This window comes from Alligator sinensis, unplaced genomic scaffold (assembly GCF_000455745.1).
Source record: "Alligator sinensis unplaced genomic scaffold, ASM45574v1 scaffold594_1, whole genome shotgun sequence".
Classification (NCBI taxonomy): domain Eukaryota; kingdom Metazoa; phylum Chordata; order Crocodylia; family Alligatoridae; genus Alligator; species Alligator sinensis.
The window spans coordinates 217,367-235,856 of record NW_005842286.1 but is presented as its reverse complement, the minus strand read 5'-3'; the positions used below and the strand labels follow the sequence as shown (position 1 = coordinate 235,856).

The 18,490-nt window shown below is 49.9% G+C and overlaps 1 protein-coding gene across 1 annotated transcript in view; it reads left to right on the top strand.

Annotated features, from left to right (window-relative positions):
- CHRDL2 (chordin like 2) overlaps positions 1 to 18,490 on the top strand; it is a 54,792-nt gene that overhangs the window by 8,056 nt on the left and 28,246 nt on the right. The window contains exons 2-4 of the mRNA XM_025209385.1: positions 13,043 to 13,155; positions 14,855 to 14,948; positions 15,657 to 15,799. Of these exons, the coding sequence (XP_025065170.1) occupies positions 13,043 to 13,155; positions 14,855 to 14,948; positions 15,657 to 15,799 (350 nt within the window). The remainder of the gene's footprint in view (positions 1 to 13,042; positions 13,156 to 14,854; positions 14,949 to 15,656; positions 15,800 to 18,490) is intronic.

Here is an 18,490-nt window from a genome sequence, read left to right as displayed (position 1 = left end):
CGTGCCACTGTCAACTCAGCACTCGTGGCAGTGACTGACAGGCATGCGAGCTGACCAAGAAATGCACGTTCTTAGACAGTTCTTTCATTCAGCTGGCCCGCACCACAGCTCGCTGGATTCAGCCAAGCGGAGCAGCCCTGGCAGCAGATGTGCCCCACGGTACCTACGCTGCATAGACGTGAGTGGAGATAGGTCAGTGTAGCCCGGGGAAAGATCTGGCCCGTTGTATGGAGCTGCGTCCTGACAGGACCAAACGTTTGGGATCTGACTTGTGGACCACTGCGTGCCCTCGTGGGGAAGCAAACTTTGCAGAGAGTCCTGAGTCCTATGTGAGCTTGTAAGCCAGGGGTGCTCAACATCTGGTTTGCTGGCCAGATCTGGCGCAGGGTGCTGTGTCATCTGGCCCACGGGGCTCCCCAAAGAGCTGGGGATTTGGTGGTGGGAGAGCAGCGGCACCACTCCCCTGCAGCCCAATCTCCAGACCCATGGGGAGCCCTGAGGGCTGGATCCCAGTGTGTGGGGACCCAGTCCTGGTGCCTGGGCAGTGGGGTGGGACAGTGCCAGGCTCCGAGGGCCCAACTGTGGTGTAGAGGGAAGGGTGGGTCAGTGCCAGGGCCCAAGCTAGCCCACAGAATTGCCCCATGGCATTCATCTGGCCCACGGGGCCAACAGGTTGAACACCGCTGCTCTAGGCTGTCAGTGCCTTAGATGAATCTAACCCAGATTTATTTTGCACCGTAAGCTTTATTCAGAGGCAAGAGTGACTCACGCCTAGGTTTGCCATCATAAACCTCAAGCAAGGATCTAGAGCAGGGATCAGCAACCTTTTAGGAGCAGGGGGCCAAATTAGCTCAGCTCCCTCTGAAAGTGCCCACCACCCCGTTAGCCCGTTCTGTGCTCCCAACCCAGCCACCGCTCGTACCCTGGTGCTGACGGCCCGGCTTCATGGGCCAGATGGTATCACTTGACGGGCCATATCCATAGGTTGCTGGCCCCTGATCTGGGGGAAGGAACAAGGAGGTGTGTTTGCTTTGTTCATCCAGATCAGAACAGCAATAGATCCTCTTTCTTTCGGGAGAAACAATGGGTAGGGCTAGAGCTTCAGCTGGTCTAACTAGTACACCTCCAATGAAGCCATTTTGCATCCATCGAGGCCCTGGTGAATGTACATCCCATGGCAACCTGTATCATGCAGGGTAGGTTTGATCCAGGGTCAGCACTTTGCAGAGCTGAGAAAAGAAAGCCAGATTCAGCCTCTTTCAGCATGTCTCCAGGGCTCCCAAACAACATAAGGCAAATTAGCGCTCTTTTCCAGGCCTACATTCAAAGGGAGAACAACCTTTGCTAAAATGCAGCAATTTTCCCCAACATCCCTTGTGGGGTGGGGGTGGGGGGCAAGCAGGGAGCGGGGTTGACAAGCTGGGCCAAGACAGAGAGTGTTAACTAGGTCCTTTGATTCGAACATGCATGTTGTGGCTTCTTCTTTGATGCCTGTGCTGGCTTCTGCTTGCTGGAGCTGTCCGTCACAGGAGTGGAAAGCAGCAGGAGGCACTTCCTCCAGCGTGAAACGGGTGTTTCTGTGAGCTGGCGGCATTGCCTGTTGCTGCATTCACTAATCAAGGCTGAAGGAGTAGGTGTATTTTCCTGACAACTTTTCCTGGGGGAGACTGGTGTTTGCTCTGCAGTTCTTGAATGCCTTCCCTTTGATGGTCACAAATGCTTTGCCAACAGCACAGTATGTGTATATAGCTATATGTATGTGTGTATATGTATATGTATGTATGTAGACGTACTCGGGGAGGCTGTGATTCCCTTGAGGTCATGCAGAAAACCTGGCTTTACAACCCATTCACTTTTCAGTCCTAGGCTTCTGTTTTTCCTATGTGACCAATCTTTTCTCTCTGTGCAAACAAGAAACAATGTCTTCTGTTAAACAATACAGCCCAATTCTGTATTGGGATTTGTTCTGTCAGAGGGAAATCTGTCCGAGAAACATGCGTCCAAAATCAGAGTCCCTATACTGACTTCCCTCCTCCCGCAGCCAGCTCTCCTTCCTTAGAGGGCACAAGGACAAGTACAGGTGGGACTGAGAAGTGAAACAGCATGTGGGATGTTTGAAAAATGGGAATGTGCTGGCCTGCTTAGTTCAAGGAGGCTTGGGTGGCATTTCTCCAGGTCAGAGAAAGGTTTCATTGAATGAAACCGGGTGGTATGCACATGTATGCATCTATATACATAGGGCTGGAAAGGACCTTAGAAGATCTCTAGTCAAGGCATGAGCATGTCTATCTCAACCCCGGACAGGCTTTGCTTTAGTGTGTTAAAAACCTCCAGTGAAGGAGACTCCACCATCTCTACCCAGCCAGCTCAAGAACTTCACAACCCTTACAGGTAGGAAGCTTTCTTGATACTTAAGTTAAATCTTCTTTGTTGCACACGTTATTCCAACTACTTCTTGTCCTTTCTCCACCAGACTTAGAGAACAGCGGGTCACCATCCTCTTCATCATAATCCTTTAGATATCAGAAGTTTGCTATCGTAGCCCCTGTACTCTTAGTTTCCATTGGTGAAAATTAATAGAAGCAAGCTTCTTCCCAATTACCCGCACAAGAGGAGATCAATGAATATTCATTCCCGATGCTGTTTTTGCAGCAGATGGAGCTCCAGTTCAAGAGTTTTCTCTAGACTCAGAGAAGCCATCGCTGCATGATTCAAATCAAGGTAACCTCCGTTCATCAGGGGATGGCCATCGCTGGGAGCCCTTGCCTGCTGCCATTGACATCAGTGACAAAACTTGCACCGAGCTACTTCAGCAGTGGATGCTGGAGGGTCAGTCTCATGAAGGCACTCAAGCAGGTTAAAAACCAGGGTGAAGAAGCAACTGGTACGAGCAAAACTTTACCTCCTTTGCTACATTTCCACTACCTACAACAAAGAAGCCAGAGATGGGACTCTGTGAGGTAACCTGACCATTAAGTAGACAAACCAGATCTTCTTGAAGGCCCTTAGCTCCTTGTGCATAGAGTAGTTCACTCCCTGCAGTATATTCAACCATTATCTGGACTGTCTTCTACTTCTTCACACTGCTGGGGATGGCTGGTACCCAGCTACCTTGCAGGGTATGCATGTAATTTATTTTGCAAGAATACGGGAGAATGCCCATGAATACAGGGACACATCCTCTACAGATCACCCCAGCAATAATCAAGGATATTGGACCGGAAGGGTCACTGAATCCAGGCCCCCATGTCAGATAATCCTGAAGCACCAAAGCATCCGTGTCCCATATAGCTCAATCCTTCACCATTAAATATATAGCTTGCACCCCTTGACTAGGAAAAGAAGTTACTCATAAACCAGTTCAAGTGATCAGCAGCTGGTTTAAATCTGGAAATGGATAGAAGTTCAAAAACCGGTTTCAAAATGGCTGAAACTGGTTTACGATAAACCTGGCTGAATGTAGTATCAGACTTAACTGATTTAGGTTAAACCGGTTTATGAAACTTCTGTCCCAGACCCCTGAGTCTGCAATCCAGCAGTGAAGAAGCCATAACCAGTCTGGACAACGTGAGCAGAAGGCCAACACAGGTCCCTCTCCACGACCGGAGGGGCTGGCTGGGGAATTACCAGCCTGCTCTGGCCGCTCTGTGCGACGATCTCCCGCAGAAGCCAATGAGGGCAGCTGTAGAGAGGGGACCTGATGAAAATGAGTTTGGAAATGTCTAGGTGCTCAGGGCCTCATTTTCCTCATGCCTCGGCTGAATGACTTGGCTGAATGATAGACAGCAGGGGTAGGTGAGGTAGATGAAAGCAGAATAAGGGTTACTGCTCTCACGGCCTGCAAGGGTGAAGAGGTTTGATTCTCCTCCACCGAATGGTTTGATAAGGGGGTAGGATATATGCTTGTTATCATGCCCTCAGTGCATGGCCATATTGAACTACCCACCTCTCCCTTTTCTCCATGATGAGCACAGGAGGGAGATGCTGCTCTGCCAAGGGGTGTTTGCTCTGGCTATCTCTGTGCCCCCAGCTCCTGACCTTGAACTGCCACCCCAAACCCAGGGGTCATCAGATAGAGAGAAACCCTGGTGGTGCTCCTTCTGGTGGAGTCCTATGGGGTTAAGGCTGCCTTATTTTAGAGGGACAAATGCGACCTTCTGCAAGGGAACGCACCGGTGGAATAGTAAACGAGGCGGTGGTTGTAAATGTAATGTGCCCCTTCGTATTTGAAAGTCTTCTCTGGTGTGAAAATCCTCCTTAAAAAAAATAAAACAACACAACTTTTGTGAACGTGTGATGCTGAAGACGGCTGTAAATAAGGAGACTGAAACACAAATGGCAATTTATGGCCACAAATAGCTTTTCAGTCCGAGCAAATTGGGAAGCTATCCAGCTCTTGGCCTATGAAAATGAAATGATTATACTGGCATGGGAAAAAATGATCTGACATCTCAAGCGTTTTGAGCCTCCTCCTTTAATACATCCCTGGATCACCTTGAACTGAACGCCTGCGCACTTGGTGCCAAGCGTGCAGCGTAGCACTTCTGAGATGCAGACAAGTGTCTACTGGTGCCCATGACTGCCAGGCCTTCTTAATTTTAACTGCTGGCCCCTTGCAGACGTTAATCAAGTTTGCTCTCTAGGTCTGGATTCCAACCAGGGTTCCCCTTCTGAAAAGCGAGTGATTAAACATTTGAACCGTGTAGCCAACTGGCATGGAGAGCCTGCTCACTTAGCAAAACTATGTCATATTAGGGTAACTATATTTCTTCACCTTCAGCATAATTCATTAAGATGCTGCAAGCATGGAAAAATGAAGTCATTATTCATCACTTCGAAAATTATTTTTTACTAGTTCTTGCAGTTTCCAACCGGGCGTAGATAAACACGGTGCCTTGCAAAGCCGGTCATTTGCTCTATGGTCACGTCATTCCTATGGGCCGGGGTGGAGAAAGATGAGTTTGTTGATTCTTTGGTGCTTTGGTGTGAGTTAGGTGGGTGTCTTTGGAAATGGATTGGCCGCACACTTGGAGAGACTGGAGACCTTCACGGCCCTACTTAGCATGCAATGCAAACTCCTGCAGCAACACTAAACACCATCCTGTTTGCACTGGAATTTTCTTCTGGAATGGACAATGGGGGCATTGTATCACGCTGTGTTTTGTACAGTTACTCAAGGGATTAATAAAAGGTGGTCTGAGCAGAGAGGTGGGTTTAATCCTCAGGACGTGCTAAAGTTCTGTATGGCATGGATGGAGACACGTTCAGGTAGAAACAGAGACAGAGGGTGGGTTTTGGTAACAGAGGGTGTGTCTACACGTGCTTTTATATGCTCCTAAACTTAATGCACATTTGCCTAATGTGCAGTAAGGCAATTCAGGTATGCATCTACACATGCACACGCTAAGGCACATTAATGCAGTGTGTAGACCGATTTGGGACTAAAGTTAGTCCCAAGTCATTCAATACACACAGCGTTAATACACCTTAGTATGTCTACATGTGCATTAAGGTGTTTTAGCTATCCGTGCCTAATTTGATACTTGCTTTTGCAGGTATCAAATTTAGGTGTGAATAGCCTAAAGTTGCCATTTTAAGGTGCATTAAGGGTGCGCATATGTAGACTTGTGCCCTTAGTGCACTTAAAAAATGGCTAATGCGCCTTAAATTGGCATGTCTAATTCATGACACACCTGGAGTGAGGCATTTAAAATAGAGCTACCAACGCAGAATAAACCTCATGCCCCAGTGAGTTGCTACTCTGTTTGGTTTGTCCCTGGACTGTGTGATTTAAATGCTTTCATGTGGTCATATCAGGTGCTTCTAGGTCACATCTCCATAGTTCAAGGATTCAAAGGCAATGAGGTCTTGGTATCTGCCTGTATGTTTAAGGCATGGTGCTGTGGATGGAAGCCATGTGTTTCTACCCATCATTTTAGTAAGGGATGCCAAAGGCTTCAGTTAGAAGATCAAAATCCTCCTCCCAATCTCTCTATGAACTGCATTTGACTCCTACTTTGCAGTGGTTGTAACGGTACCTTCAGAGTTTCATAATGATGTCCCTTGTTAAAGATAGCCTGAGGGTCAGTTAACCCAAGAAGAGGTTACATCCTAAAGAGACCAGGCAAAGCATGTGTCTACACAGGGGGAACAGTGCAACTGTGGCACATGATAATCAATGCTAGCTTAAACCAGCTCGCATGTGTAGCAGTAGCACTGAAGGCATATTAGACACCATGGTATGGACACAGGGTTCCTCAAAACTTTTTGCTAGCATGCGCCAAACCCAGTGGCACTGTGTCTTCACTGCTACTGCTACCCAAGCTAGCAAGGGTATGAAACAACAGGAGTAAAACTGAGCTGCCTTGATCTCCTAACCATCATCCTACCCACCACATCACCCTGCCTTCTGGGGTCGAAGTACCGTTCTTCTTTGCCTGAGCTTTCCAGTCCTAAGGAAGGTGGGGTAAAGACCTGAGTGAAGATGAGATGCCTTGAGCTTATCTTTGCCTCTGGTGATGGAGAGACATGGTTGTGAGTGCTGGTGAGTCCCTCCCTGGAGAGGGTCCTTATAGCACATTTGCTCCCTGCGTTGCAGAGTGGAGGTTTGTTCCTCAGAGAAGCACTTGTCGCGTCACACCAACATGAGCATCTGGTGCTTGTGGAAGAAAAGGGAGTGGAGGAACGCACGTTTGGGCATCTGAGCTGAAAAAGAAGCCTGAGAGTTCCCCTGCGCTTGCAGGAAGGGAGGTTTGGGGACCTGCTCGTTCCACAAGCGCAGCGTAATCCATGGCACGCCAATGCCAAATCTCTCGCTGACTTCCACGGACCCAGATTTCACCCCAAGCACTGAAGGGGCAGATTTTCCAAGGACACTTGGGCACCCAGGCAGGAGGAGCTGGGCTCCGTGCCTCTGAAAATAAAGATCTCCCTCCCCCCTGCAGCCCTGGAAGTCCCCCCCAGCAGCGGGAGGTGGAATTTAAGGCCCTGTAAATTCATAAGGTAGCATAAATACCTCAGCTGCTTTATGGCAACATAATCACCTGAGCCACTCAAATCCTCTCGATGACATAACCTTTTAAATCCCCTTAAATATTTAGCGTGGCTTTAAGCACTTAAACCACTAATGACATACACTGACAAGCAAAGACTTATTCACGAAAGAGCACAAACCACTCTCAGTCTCGGGGGCTGACTGGTGCCGGGTGATACACGCTGATGTGAGCAAACAGGGCCATGTGCTCGTCTCCATTACAGAGGTGCTATTTGCACCTTGGACAGCGGCGGTGGCCAGGGCAGGGGTGGTGTCTGCTTGGGCTGGTGATGGCAACCAGGCTGGGGTCATGCTCACCCAGCCCTAGTCAGGGCCACTGCTCAGTTACCCCGCTATAGAGCTGGAGCCACCCCATTAGCACTGGCGGGGTGTGCTCCAGTTTTGCATGGGCGTAGCGAGACCAGAGTGATTGCATGCGATACGTTTTACTATCAGGAGGAAGAGCAATTGGATCACGTTTTCTTTTGGGCATGTGCACCAGCTGGTTTTTCAGTTGTTCATAAGCTGGGTGGAGTGGCGGGCACTTTGGAGGGCAGGACTGGGATGCAGAAGGCCTCAGTACGCTGGGAAAATGGTCCAAGGTCCATCGAATGAAATTCAATAAGGACAAGTGTAAAGTCCTGCACTTGGGATGGCACAATTACATGCACAGATATGGGGAATGACTGGTGAGGCTGCGGTACTGCAGAAAAGGGCCTGTGGTATACAAGCTGAACATGGGCCAGAATGTGCTCTAGTTGCCAAATAAACCCATGCTAGGTTGTATTAAAGGAAATGCTGCTTGCAAGTCATGAAAAGTGACTCTGCTACTCAGTTCAGCCCTCATGAGGCCTCACTTGTTGCCCTGTGTCTAGTATTAGGCACAGCACTTCAGGATGGGGACAAATTGGAAAGAGTCTAGCAGACAGCAACAAAAATGGTTGGAGGTCTTGGAAACATAAGTTACGAGGAAAAGCTGAAAGTCCTGGGGTCATTTAGCCTGGAGAAGAGAAAACTGAGGGGGGGGATAACAGCCTTCAGATACTTTTAGGGCAGTTTTAGAGAGAATGGTGATAGAGTATTCTTGGTGGCGACAGAAGACCTGACAAGGAACAGGGTCTTAAATTGCAAGAAGGGAAATTTAGGGTGGATCTTAGAAAAAATTTCTCATTATGAGGGTGGTTAAGCATTGGAACAGACCACCTAGAGCAGTTGTGATTAATAACCCTCTTCGGTGGTTATTAAGACCAAGTTAGACTTGGCTGAGATGGTTTAGACAGGGATGACCCTGCCTTGAGCAAGGGATTGGAGTAGATGGCCTCCTGAGGTCCCTTGTAGCCCTGCTTGTCTATGATCCTACGATAATTATCCAACCCGTATTAACCTCCTTGGTTAATTTTCCCATTCAAGTCAAGCAGAGGTTTGGTGTAGAGATCTAGGGAAGCAGAGCTGGGTTCATAGCTTTCAGGTTTCTGCAACATAGAATGGCTTTCTCCCTGTGGAAAATGTCAATTGATCACAAATACAATTGTTATGCTTGCTTATTTCCAGGCACGAGCATCGAGTTTCCATTAGTTCTTGGCTGACCATTTTCAACTGAAAAGGGTTTGCTTGGAAGAACAAGTTTCAGTCAGAAATGTTGGGCCAGCTCTTCTGCAGTCATTAACATTTTGGGGCAGGGGAAAGTGTTGGTTTCACACCTTGGTATGATAATGGGACATTCCTATTTTCTGTAATGAGAACTCAGATTAAACGGATTCTAGTCCATGCTGGAGCAGAGCAACAGAGCCACGACCCTGCCATGCGAAGGAAGCTAAGGATTCTCCCCAGGTGTGAGGATCCTCGGCAGGGATCATGTTGTCACTATCTAATAGATGAGATGGAATTGCTTTCCTCATTTTTGCAAACGTGGAACTGAGGCTAACGACTTGTCTACGTCGGTATTTAGGGTTGACCCTGAGGACTCAGTCTGAACTACCCCTCCCATGTATCTCTTAACCTTGCATCGTCTACTTATTGTGCTGTTTTCGAGCCCTTCTAGGAATCAGTCTGCAAGCAACTTGGCTCTGCTTCTGTGCCTGTCTCCAATTATAGGCAGTAGAGATAGGGGGTAGGGTGCAGAAGATCTGGATGCCAAAGACAGGGAATTGTGGGATTGCTGCTGGCTGACTTCCTGTGCGCTAGGCCCAAAGTACCCAGGTCAATGCCAAACAGATTGCAGTGTGGTGTGGGGACAAGAAGGGAAGAGCAAACCTCAGCCTTGAAGCTGACGGTAGCACCTGGGGTTGCTCCGGTGGTCAAGTTGAAGGGTTTTCATTATAGATGGTCAGCAGATATGGGCTTGATGGTGGCTTGAGGTCAATCAACCCTACACAGCAGCATAGACAGAGTGTGAATGACTGAACCAAGGTCCTTCAGGAAGCATTCAGGAAAGATGGAGATTGCACCTGGGGCCTCCTGAGTCCCAGGCAGGTGCTCTAACCCCACGGTCATCCTTGACACTGTGCACTGTCTGATATTATGTCAGCGCCGTCTCCTTGGGAATGCATTAATCAACCTGAGGCCTGCCGCAGAAGTTGTTGGCACCAAGATGCTCTATCAACCAAAGGGAGCAACTCCTGATTCACAGTGACGGCAGGCCTTAAACAGGTCTGTCTGTTTTTCCCTCCTGGCCCATGACCTTTTGCATTCACCCACTGCTCCCAGATCTGCTGTTACAACTCAGCTTCCTCCTGCAGGCCTTGATCCTGCAAGGTGCCAGGTGTCTTCTGCATGGGGTTGAACCATCCTCCACTTTACCTGAGGTTGGTGGGGGCATAGGCCAGTAAGCATGTGGCAGGATCAGACCAAGGTGGACCAAGAGGTCACTTCCCTGGCACTGCCTCTTGCTCCCCTCCCATCCTGTTTCTTGCTTTCCTTCCTGTTGTCAATCTTCATCTTTCACCGCACTCAACATGGCCCATAGAGAGGGTCTTCCCCACAAACTTGCTTGCACTCATGCTGCAAACCCTCATCAGTCTTGCTAAAGTCTTTTGTGTGTGGATCTCAGGCCTTCTACCAGCTGTACTGAGCTGGCAGAGCAGCTAAAGCATCCTGCTAGGCTTCCAGAGATGGGAATTCAAGCCCTGCCAATGATGGATTGGTGTCAAAGGCTGCCCCCAGGTGACCCAGTGGTAAATAGTACTTGATCACTTGAGTTGAGGTATCAAAGGCAGCTGGATTTGATGCTAATGAGCTCTCTCTCTCTCTGGTGTGCTGTTTTGGTGTCCCTTAGCCAGACTAGCTTGATAGGCCAACTAAGCTTAGAAGAGGTCTTTGTCCTTTCTTGTCTCTAACAAGGTAGCTGCCAAGGGCACAAGACATCCCATTCAAGGTGGTGGCATATCCAAATGAAACCCTTGCTGATCCTTTCCCAGATGCCAGTCAGGGCTGGGCTCAGGCCTGAGGTGTATCCACCAGCTTCAGACCCCTGCCAGGTGGATGGAAAGTCTGATGGGGAGGAGGTCTGTGGTTGCGGCCTGCTTTCTACTGCATTGGGAAGCATGCTCGGGGGCAGGATTGCTCCACAGCAAGTTGTGCTGCCAGGGTAAGGGCTCATAGCCTGCCCTGCACTTGGGCATGGCCTCTGGGAAGCCTGTAGACCTGATGACATGGCCTTGTGTGCTGGATCCAGCTGGCCCCACTTGCCGACTTTGCACATCCCAGTCCCAGGAGCACGCAGACTCTTTTTACCACCCCGGCAGCACAGACATCCTCAATGCTGGGCCACGTTCCTCGGTGGTGCCTAGAACTCAGTGGGGCGACACCAGTATGAGCTGGGTCTACTCCAGTGTGATAGAGCAGGGATGAATCTGGCCTGCTGTGTTTAAATCTCCAGCGATTCCCCAGCTTGTTATAATGCAGTGGGGAAGAGCAGTTTCCTGCTTATAGAGTTGGGCTTCCCCAAGTGGACACCCACCAGGCACGGAGTAGAGGCCAGACGGCTCTGTTGGAAGATGCTTGAGGGATGGAACGGGTCTATTGTGCCTAGGAAGAGTCAGTCTGTTTCCTCTGAAGGCACGTCTCTGCTGGGGGCACCCTAGTCTGTGAAGTGACAACGGTGATACAAATCATCTTGTCTGCAATCTGTGCACTGAGAAAGTTTAACGCTGATGGAGGCAGAGGGGATGAGAGAGCTATCTTGTGTATGCAGCAAGGTGCTCCAGGCCGGGACTCTTCTGTTCCACGTGCTGAGTGACACAGCTTCTCTAAGTACCTGTTTGAAGACATTTTTGCCAAGACACTAGCTCATATTAGGCAATCAGGACTCCTAGTAGAGATGGTATCTTTTATTAGACCAACAAGATTTTTGCCAAAAAAAAAAAAAATTAATTTTTTTGCAAAGATCTTGTTGGTCTAATAAAAGATATCATCTCTACTATGAGTCCTAGTTGCCTTTTTCTTTAGACCAATACAGCTACAACTTGGATACCTAGTTCATATTAGCGCTTCGGGCAGGTGAAACATTCATTTCGAAAAGGTGATTTTGGGGATTTTTTGAGCCAATTTTTTTATACCAATTTTTGTGGAAAACACTTCACACTTTCTGGGTGTTTGCCCTCCCCTGTATGTTTGCAAACAAATAAAAACAATTTGCTGGAGGGTAGGACTAGGATTCAGCGTGACCTGGACAAATTGAAGGATTGGGCCAAAAGCAATTTCATGAGGTTCAATAAGGACAAGTGCAAAGTCCTGAACTTCGGCAATCCCATGCACCGGTGCAGGCTGGGGGTGACTGGTTGGGCAGCAGTTCTGCAGACAAGGACCTGGGGGTGACAGGGGACAAGAAGCTGAATAGGAACCAGCAGTGACCCCTCGTTGCCAAGAAGGCTAACGGCATCCTGGGCTGCAATGGTAGGAGCGTTGCCAGCAGATTAAAGGAAGTGATTATTCCTTCTATGCAGCACTGGGGAAGCCACATCTGGAGTCCTGTGTCTAGACATGGACACATTGGAGAGAGTCCAGCAGAGGGCAGTGAAATTGCTTGGGGGGCTGTGGGACATGACTGGTGAGGGGAGGCTGAGGGAACTGGGCTGATTGAGCCTGCAGAAGAGAAGACCGAGGGGGATTGAATAGCAGCCTTCAACTGCGTGAAGTGGGGTTTGAAAGAGGACGGGGCTGGACTGTTCTCAGTGGGGGCAGATGACAGAACAAGGAGCAATGGGCTGAAGTTGCAACAAAGGAAGTTGAGGTTGGATGTTAGGAAAAAAATTCTCACTAGGAGGGTAGTTAAGCACTGAAACACATTACCCAAAGAGGTGGTGGCATCTCCATCCTTGGAGGTCTTTAAGGCCCAGCTGGACAAAGCCTTGGCTGGGATGATGGGGCTGGTCCTGCCTTGAGTAGGGGGTTGGACTAGATATCACCTCCTGAGGTCCAACCCTCATTTCCCACGATTCTTTGATTCTGTGTATGAAGTCTTAAAGATGTGATTCTCCATTGCATCCACTTTCCAAATGTACCACCCCAAAGCAGACCAGGAGCCTATGTAGTCGGCTCTAGGAGAATTACTGTAGTGTGGTCTTCACAAAGCAAAGCATAGAATGGATGTGCCAGAATTACCTTTCGGCAATCCAGGAACAGAAACAACGCTAGGTGATTTTTATGACCAATCATCATTTTTATGACCAAGGGTGAAGTAGTGCAATACTCTCTTGGAATGACAAGCCGACAGGGTAAAACACAATTTGTGAAAAAAGTGGAATAACCTTGGATAACGAATAAAGCCCAAAGAGTCACCACTTGCCAGCAGGAAAGATGAAATCCATTGAGTTTAAGGATCTTTGAAGAAGCCAGTGGGAGTTAGGATCTGAGCATCTGACTCTCCTGGGTGCTCTTGAAAGTCCCACTATCAAGTCCCATTGTTCATTAGGAAGTGTGCACTCAGCTCTGCTGATCTCCTGCGGGGGAGAGGATGCTTCTCTAAGGGAAGCCTCTTCTCTGACATGGTGTCCACTTCTTGACTTACAGGTCCAGGTATGTTCTGTGACTTTAGCGGCAAGAAGTACAGTCCAGGAGAGAGCTGGCATCCTTACCTGGAGCCTCAAGGGCTGATGTACTGCATCCGATGCACCTGCTCGGAGGTGAGTTTGGCACAAGAATGGGCATCTAGGACACTGCATGCTAGCTTTGCCACTGCTGCCTGTGATTGGCTGCCTCTGATTGGTCCAGATCCAGCAGCAAACCTCTTTCAGGGAGGTGGGTCCTGTGATTGTGATAACGGTCCTCAAGTTTTGGAGTAGCTTAATCTGTTCAGAAAACTTCCACAGCTGAACTCTCTTAGACCACTTCAGCTCTCGCCTGCCTTGTCTCCTGCCTCACTGGTGACTTGTGGGTGGAGATGTGGCTGCTGATGAAGGGCAACCCTGACCCTTGAATGGCAGTGGTGTTGGGAGACAAGATGCTGCACCAGGAGTGGAGGCAGGGATGGGATGGGAGCAGAGGGGCAATATCTGGGTCTTAGTCCATCTTGCAGAAGAGACTTGCATCTCCGTGCTGTACTAGCTGGAGCTTCTGCATTCCCCCCATGTAGACCCTGTGAGCTACATCTACACAGCCCAGAGTGACAAAGACATGGAGCAAAGAGCCCCGTACCTCTCAGAAGGAAGGAAAGACATGTCCTGATGAGGATGTTTGCACCCTTCCTAACAGGGGTCTCCAAGGAGATGGAGGAAATACTGTTAGGCACTGTACAAACACACGACAACAATAGAGAATGCCTGCCCCCAAAACAGACTAAATGGGCACCACCAATAAAGGGGGAGGGAAAACCAAGCTAAAGCCACATCATAGCAGAGACAGAAGAGAAGCTAGATTGGAAAATCTGTTTACAATGCACAATGCAGTGAAGTGTAGAGACACCGGAGGTAGCTTGGGGACCAGAAGCAGGTCCCCTGCATTCAGAGGTACGCTGCCCTGCATAGGGAATTCGCTAACACAGCTGCTGGCGCCTGAGCTAGCACCATGTGAGCTACCTCGGGTATCCCTTGTCACCACTGAGACCTACCCAGGGCAAGACCTAATCAGAGTCCCAAACTAAGCCACTGCTCCTAGGGGACCTGATAAATGTAGAGAAGAGTGTGCCTAACGGTGAGACGTGGCACTATTGGGAGGAGCTGGTATCTGAGCACAGGGGAGGACGTTTTCAGGATGCAGCTACCGAGCAGCTTGGCAGTGACGGGGTTTCTTGAGGATCTTACCTGGGTGCCAATGTAAGTTCTCCCCAATAATTTAAATATCACAAACCTTCCACTGGGGTCACTTGGCTTAGCTTCTTCCACCGTTGGAGCGCCTTTCCTGCAGCAGCTCCCGGGGAGATGTCACCTCAGGTTTTGCAGCTGGAAGCTGGTGTTGAAATGGCTGCTCCGAGGCCAAAAACATAGGAAGGGACATCATCCCCAGCAGCAGTGAATATCCCCCTCTACCTCTGCACTGTCCTCTTCAGTGCTGAAGGTGTAGGGTGCGGGGCAAAGGGTGGGGGGATGGAGGTCATACATGTCCTGGTCACCGTACTGGCCAGTTGCACCTCTGGCTTGGTACAAAAGGCCAAATGAGGTGGCATCTTCAGAGAAATCATAGAGAAGTGGGGTTGCAAGGGACCTCCGTAGGTCACCTAGGCCAGCCCCCTGCCTGAGGCAGGATCAGCCCTGTCCAAACTATCTCAGACAAATCCATTATCTAACCTCTGAGTAAAACTGCCTGATACTGCACAAGACATCAGGCTGGGGGAGGCAGTCTTAACTTTTTGGCTGACACGGCCCCATTCTCTCTCCGTGCCAACAGAGCATAAGCGTGAGCTGCTACCGGATCCAGTGCCCGGCCGTGCATTGCGTCAACCCCGTCACCGAGCCCCAGCAGTGCTGCCCACGCTGCGCCGGTAAGTGCCGTTCTGGCCTGGGCTCTCTCTTTCTGTTGGCCCAGGAGCAGGTTTTCCTTTCAACATGATCCTTTAGCTCTTGGACAGGCTGAGACAAAAGAAAAATGGGATGCATGGAGCCCTGGAGGCAGCAAACTCCCTCTTAAAGGGCTAGGCTGTGACTTACACAAGGTGGGTGTCTGGAGGGTGAGTAGCCTGCCTTCCTGCGTTGCTGGGCTGGGCTCCAGAGCAGATGGTGAATGATGAACTGGTGGGGCAGGATCAATGCCCACCTACTCCCTGGCTTGCCCCAAGCTGGGGTGTTGGTGCTAGTGGAGGACAGCAGGCACTGGGACCTGGGGGGAAAAAGAAGGAGATGGGTCTGCCTGATCTATGTGTCCTCTCCTGGAACAGTCTGGCTACGGCTGTGTCCTTAGTGATGCAGCTCTCATTTCAAGATAAATTATGCTCAGAGAGGTGGGTTGAACTGTGTTTATGGGTTTCATTCCAACTATTGATGGTGCAGGCGAGCCTGGATCCAGTTTTAGGGATCTGACAAATACACGCTATGTTTATGTTTCCCCTGGAAGGTGGTCCCGGCTTCCCATTATTCAGAGCCGTGTCAGCGCCGGGAATCTGTTTAGCGTCAGCGTTTCACCTCCTGCGGGCTGGGCCTGGGAAGCCATGGAGCTCAGCAGTCTTGTTTCTGTCCGTCCTCTCCCCCTGCAGAGCCGCACACGCCGTCTGGCCTCCGGGCGCCTGTGAAGTCTTGCCAATACAACGGGACGACTTACCAACAAGGGGAGATGTTTACCACCAGTGAACTCTTCCCTTCTCGGCAGCCCCATCAGTGTGTCCAGTGCAGCTGCTCCGTAAGCTATTTTTGAATCCGAGGGGGTCTGAGTCCAGCGTGGAGGGCCGGCGTGGGGAGGATATGGCCAGGGAGTGAGCATCCAAGCCTGTGTCTTCTTGCCCTGACCCTATGAGCGCAGTGTCACACAATGCTGCAGGTAATCTGAGGAGCTCAACTACCCATGGCCATCAGCATAGGGGCGTTACAGCTCTTGCGGCTGTGGTCCTACCAGGGGCACGATTGCAGCAGCTTCCCCTGTATGGAGCAGTGCCTTTCTCCATGAAGGAGTCCTTTTGCCTTCCACGGTATTAGTCCATAGGACACGGAGCTGCTCCATGTGTGCATATCGGGTCTGTCCCTCTGGGTAGGATTCTGCTCTTGCACGCGTGTAAACAGGAAGTAATTTCACTGCAGTTAATGGATTTATATTGGAGGGAAACCTGAATAAGGGAGGGGAGAATCGACTCCTTGCCCAGCAGTCAGGGCAGTTTCATCTGACTGGTACCTATGGCTGGCTTCCGATCTCCACTTCCGGTGTAGAAGCTCTCCTTCCCATGGGCTTTCCAGTGCTTGGTCCAACCTCGTGTTACATATTCAAAGGGAAGACCCGTTGTCCCTGACAGAGGGATGCTACAATCATCTACTGGAGCTTCTCGCAGACATCTTGCTGTGGATGGGACCCACGAGGATGGGATTCTGGGCTGCATGGACCTGGGTGCTGACCATCTGGTGTTTCTTATGAAGCAGCACTACTGCCCGCGTGACAACACCTGGCCCCCTTCACTTCTAGATCCAAGACGGGAGGCCAGTCCCATCACCATGTTGCAATGCTGCCCCTGTACACTTAGACATCCATTGCTGCCTTGCTTCCCAGGATGTCTCATACAGCAGTCTCATGGCAAAAGACCCTTGTGTGCATTCACAGCATAAAATCATGGACAGAATCAGAGAGGAGTTGGGCTGGAAGGGAGCTCCAGAGGTCATCTAGACCAACCCCCCACCTGAGGCAGGATCATCCCTATCCAAACCATCCTAGACGAAACCACAATCTACCCTCTTCATAAAACTACCCTCACACCTGACACAACACAAGACATCATACCCTAACCTGCCACAGGTAAAGCAGGGGGACCACAGCAGCCAATGCCTTGCTCCTATAAAAGGTTATTAATGTGACACGGAGCCTGCAACAGCAGGGCACAGGACTTGATGAACCAGGCGGTCCCTTCCAGTTCCTGTGTTTTGTAGGAAGCTCCTACAATATCCCTTAGTTAGCAGCCCTGGGATTGTAGGTGTATACCAGGGAGATCAAATTCAAATGAGTTGGTGGGTCACATCTGGACCAGGGGACTTCTCATGGCCTGGACAACCCACTTCTGTATCCAGCTCACAGAGCTTTTCGCCACAGCTGCCAGAGCTGCTGGGTGGATGTACAGCACACAGGGCTGCCATTGCTCATCCACGTGCTCCTGATCTGTATGCTGAATAGCAACAGGAAACCAGAAATTCGGTGGCAGGCAAGGGGTGGGTGGGGGTGCTGGCCTGCAGACACAGAGAAAAGTGCCACAGGCCTGGCAGCCCACCTCTGTGGGCCATATGTGGCCTGTGGGCCATGTGTCTGACTGTGTGCAGTCTTTCTATAGTCTCCAAGGCCTAAGCAGATCACTAGCAGGGGCATCTCTTGTCTCCCTTCTGTTAGCCAGCACCGCCAGTGGGCATTTAATAAATGTCTCTCTTCTCAGAAAGCCTGCGGATCCAGCAACAGGCTCAGGCATAGGCCTGGCTTAGATCTGTCAGCCTTCTGCATCTGCATTTTACCCTGCCTGCACAATTGGATCACATTAACAGCCTGTTGAAAACATGTCCCAACTCCTGTTTACTTTACAAACTCTTTACTACGCTGGCAGGAACACAGCTCATCCATTGTGTGGGCCAAAGATGGATGTCTGATGCAGGATGACTCCAGGCCTGAGTGTCTGAGGATAGATTGAGTGTCCTCTTCTACTCCAGGAGTAATGGGAAAGAGGAGAGCATAAAACTAAGAGCAATGACCACTCTAAGCTTGGAAGCCATATGGTAACTTTCCAATGCTCTGCATGTCCCGGGGCCATAAAAAAGAGAGTTTTGTACAGAGATTGCTTCATTCCAGGTATTGTATGAAGATACTGAGGGAGAGCAGACAGCTAAGGTCAGGGGGGTGGGATCTGGAGCCAGTCAACTCTACACGGCTGTTTCAGATCAAGTCTCACAGCTAAGTGTCCAGCTGTCATTAGTACCTGCAGACTCTTGGAAGGTCCATGTGGAACGAGGTTTTGGTCTCTGACCAACTCCTAATGGTCAAGTGTCCTCATAACAGTGGACAGTACCTCCCTTGTTGAAAACCTCAGGAGAGAAGCCAAGGAGCCAGCGAGCCATGGAAAGCAAACTACTTTCATTGCAAGAGGTGGCCCTGGCATGCTGAGTGGTGTTGGTGTTGGCACCGGGGTTGCCTCCGTTGTTGTTCCCTCTAGGTAAAGAACAGATGCTGCAGTCTGGCTGTGTCAACCCCTTTCATCACCTCTTACAAAGTCACTCAAAACATCATCTGAAAGACACGTCAGGACCTGATGCGCTACCATACACTATCAATTATATTTGCACCGTGGTTCTTTGTAAGGTGCCTTATACTGTAATGGCCTCACCATGAGGAAGGATGGCCGAATATGATGCG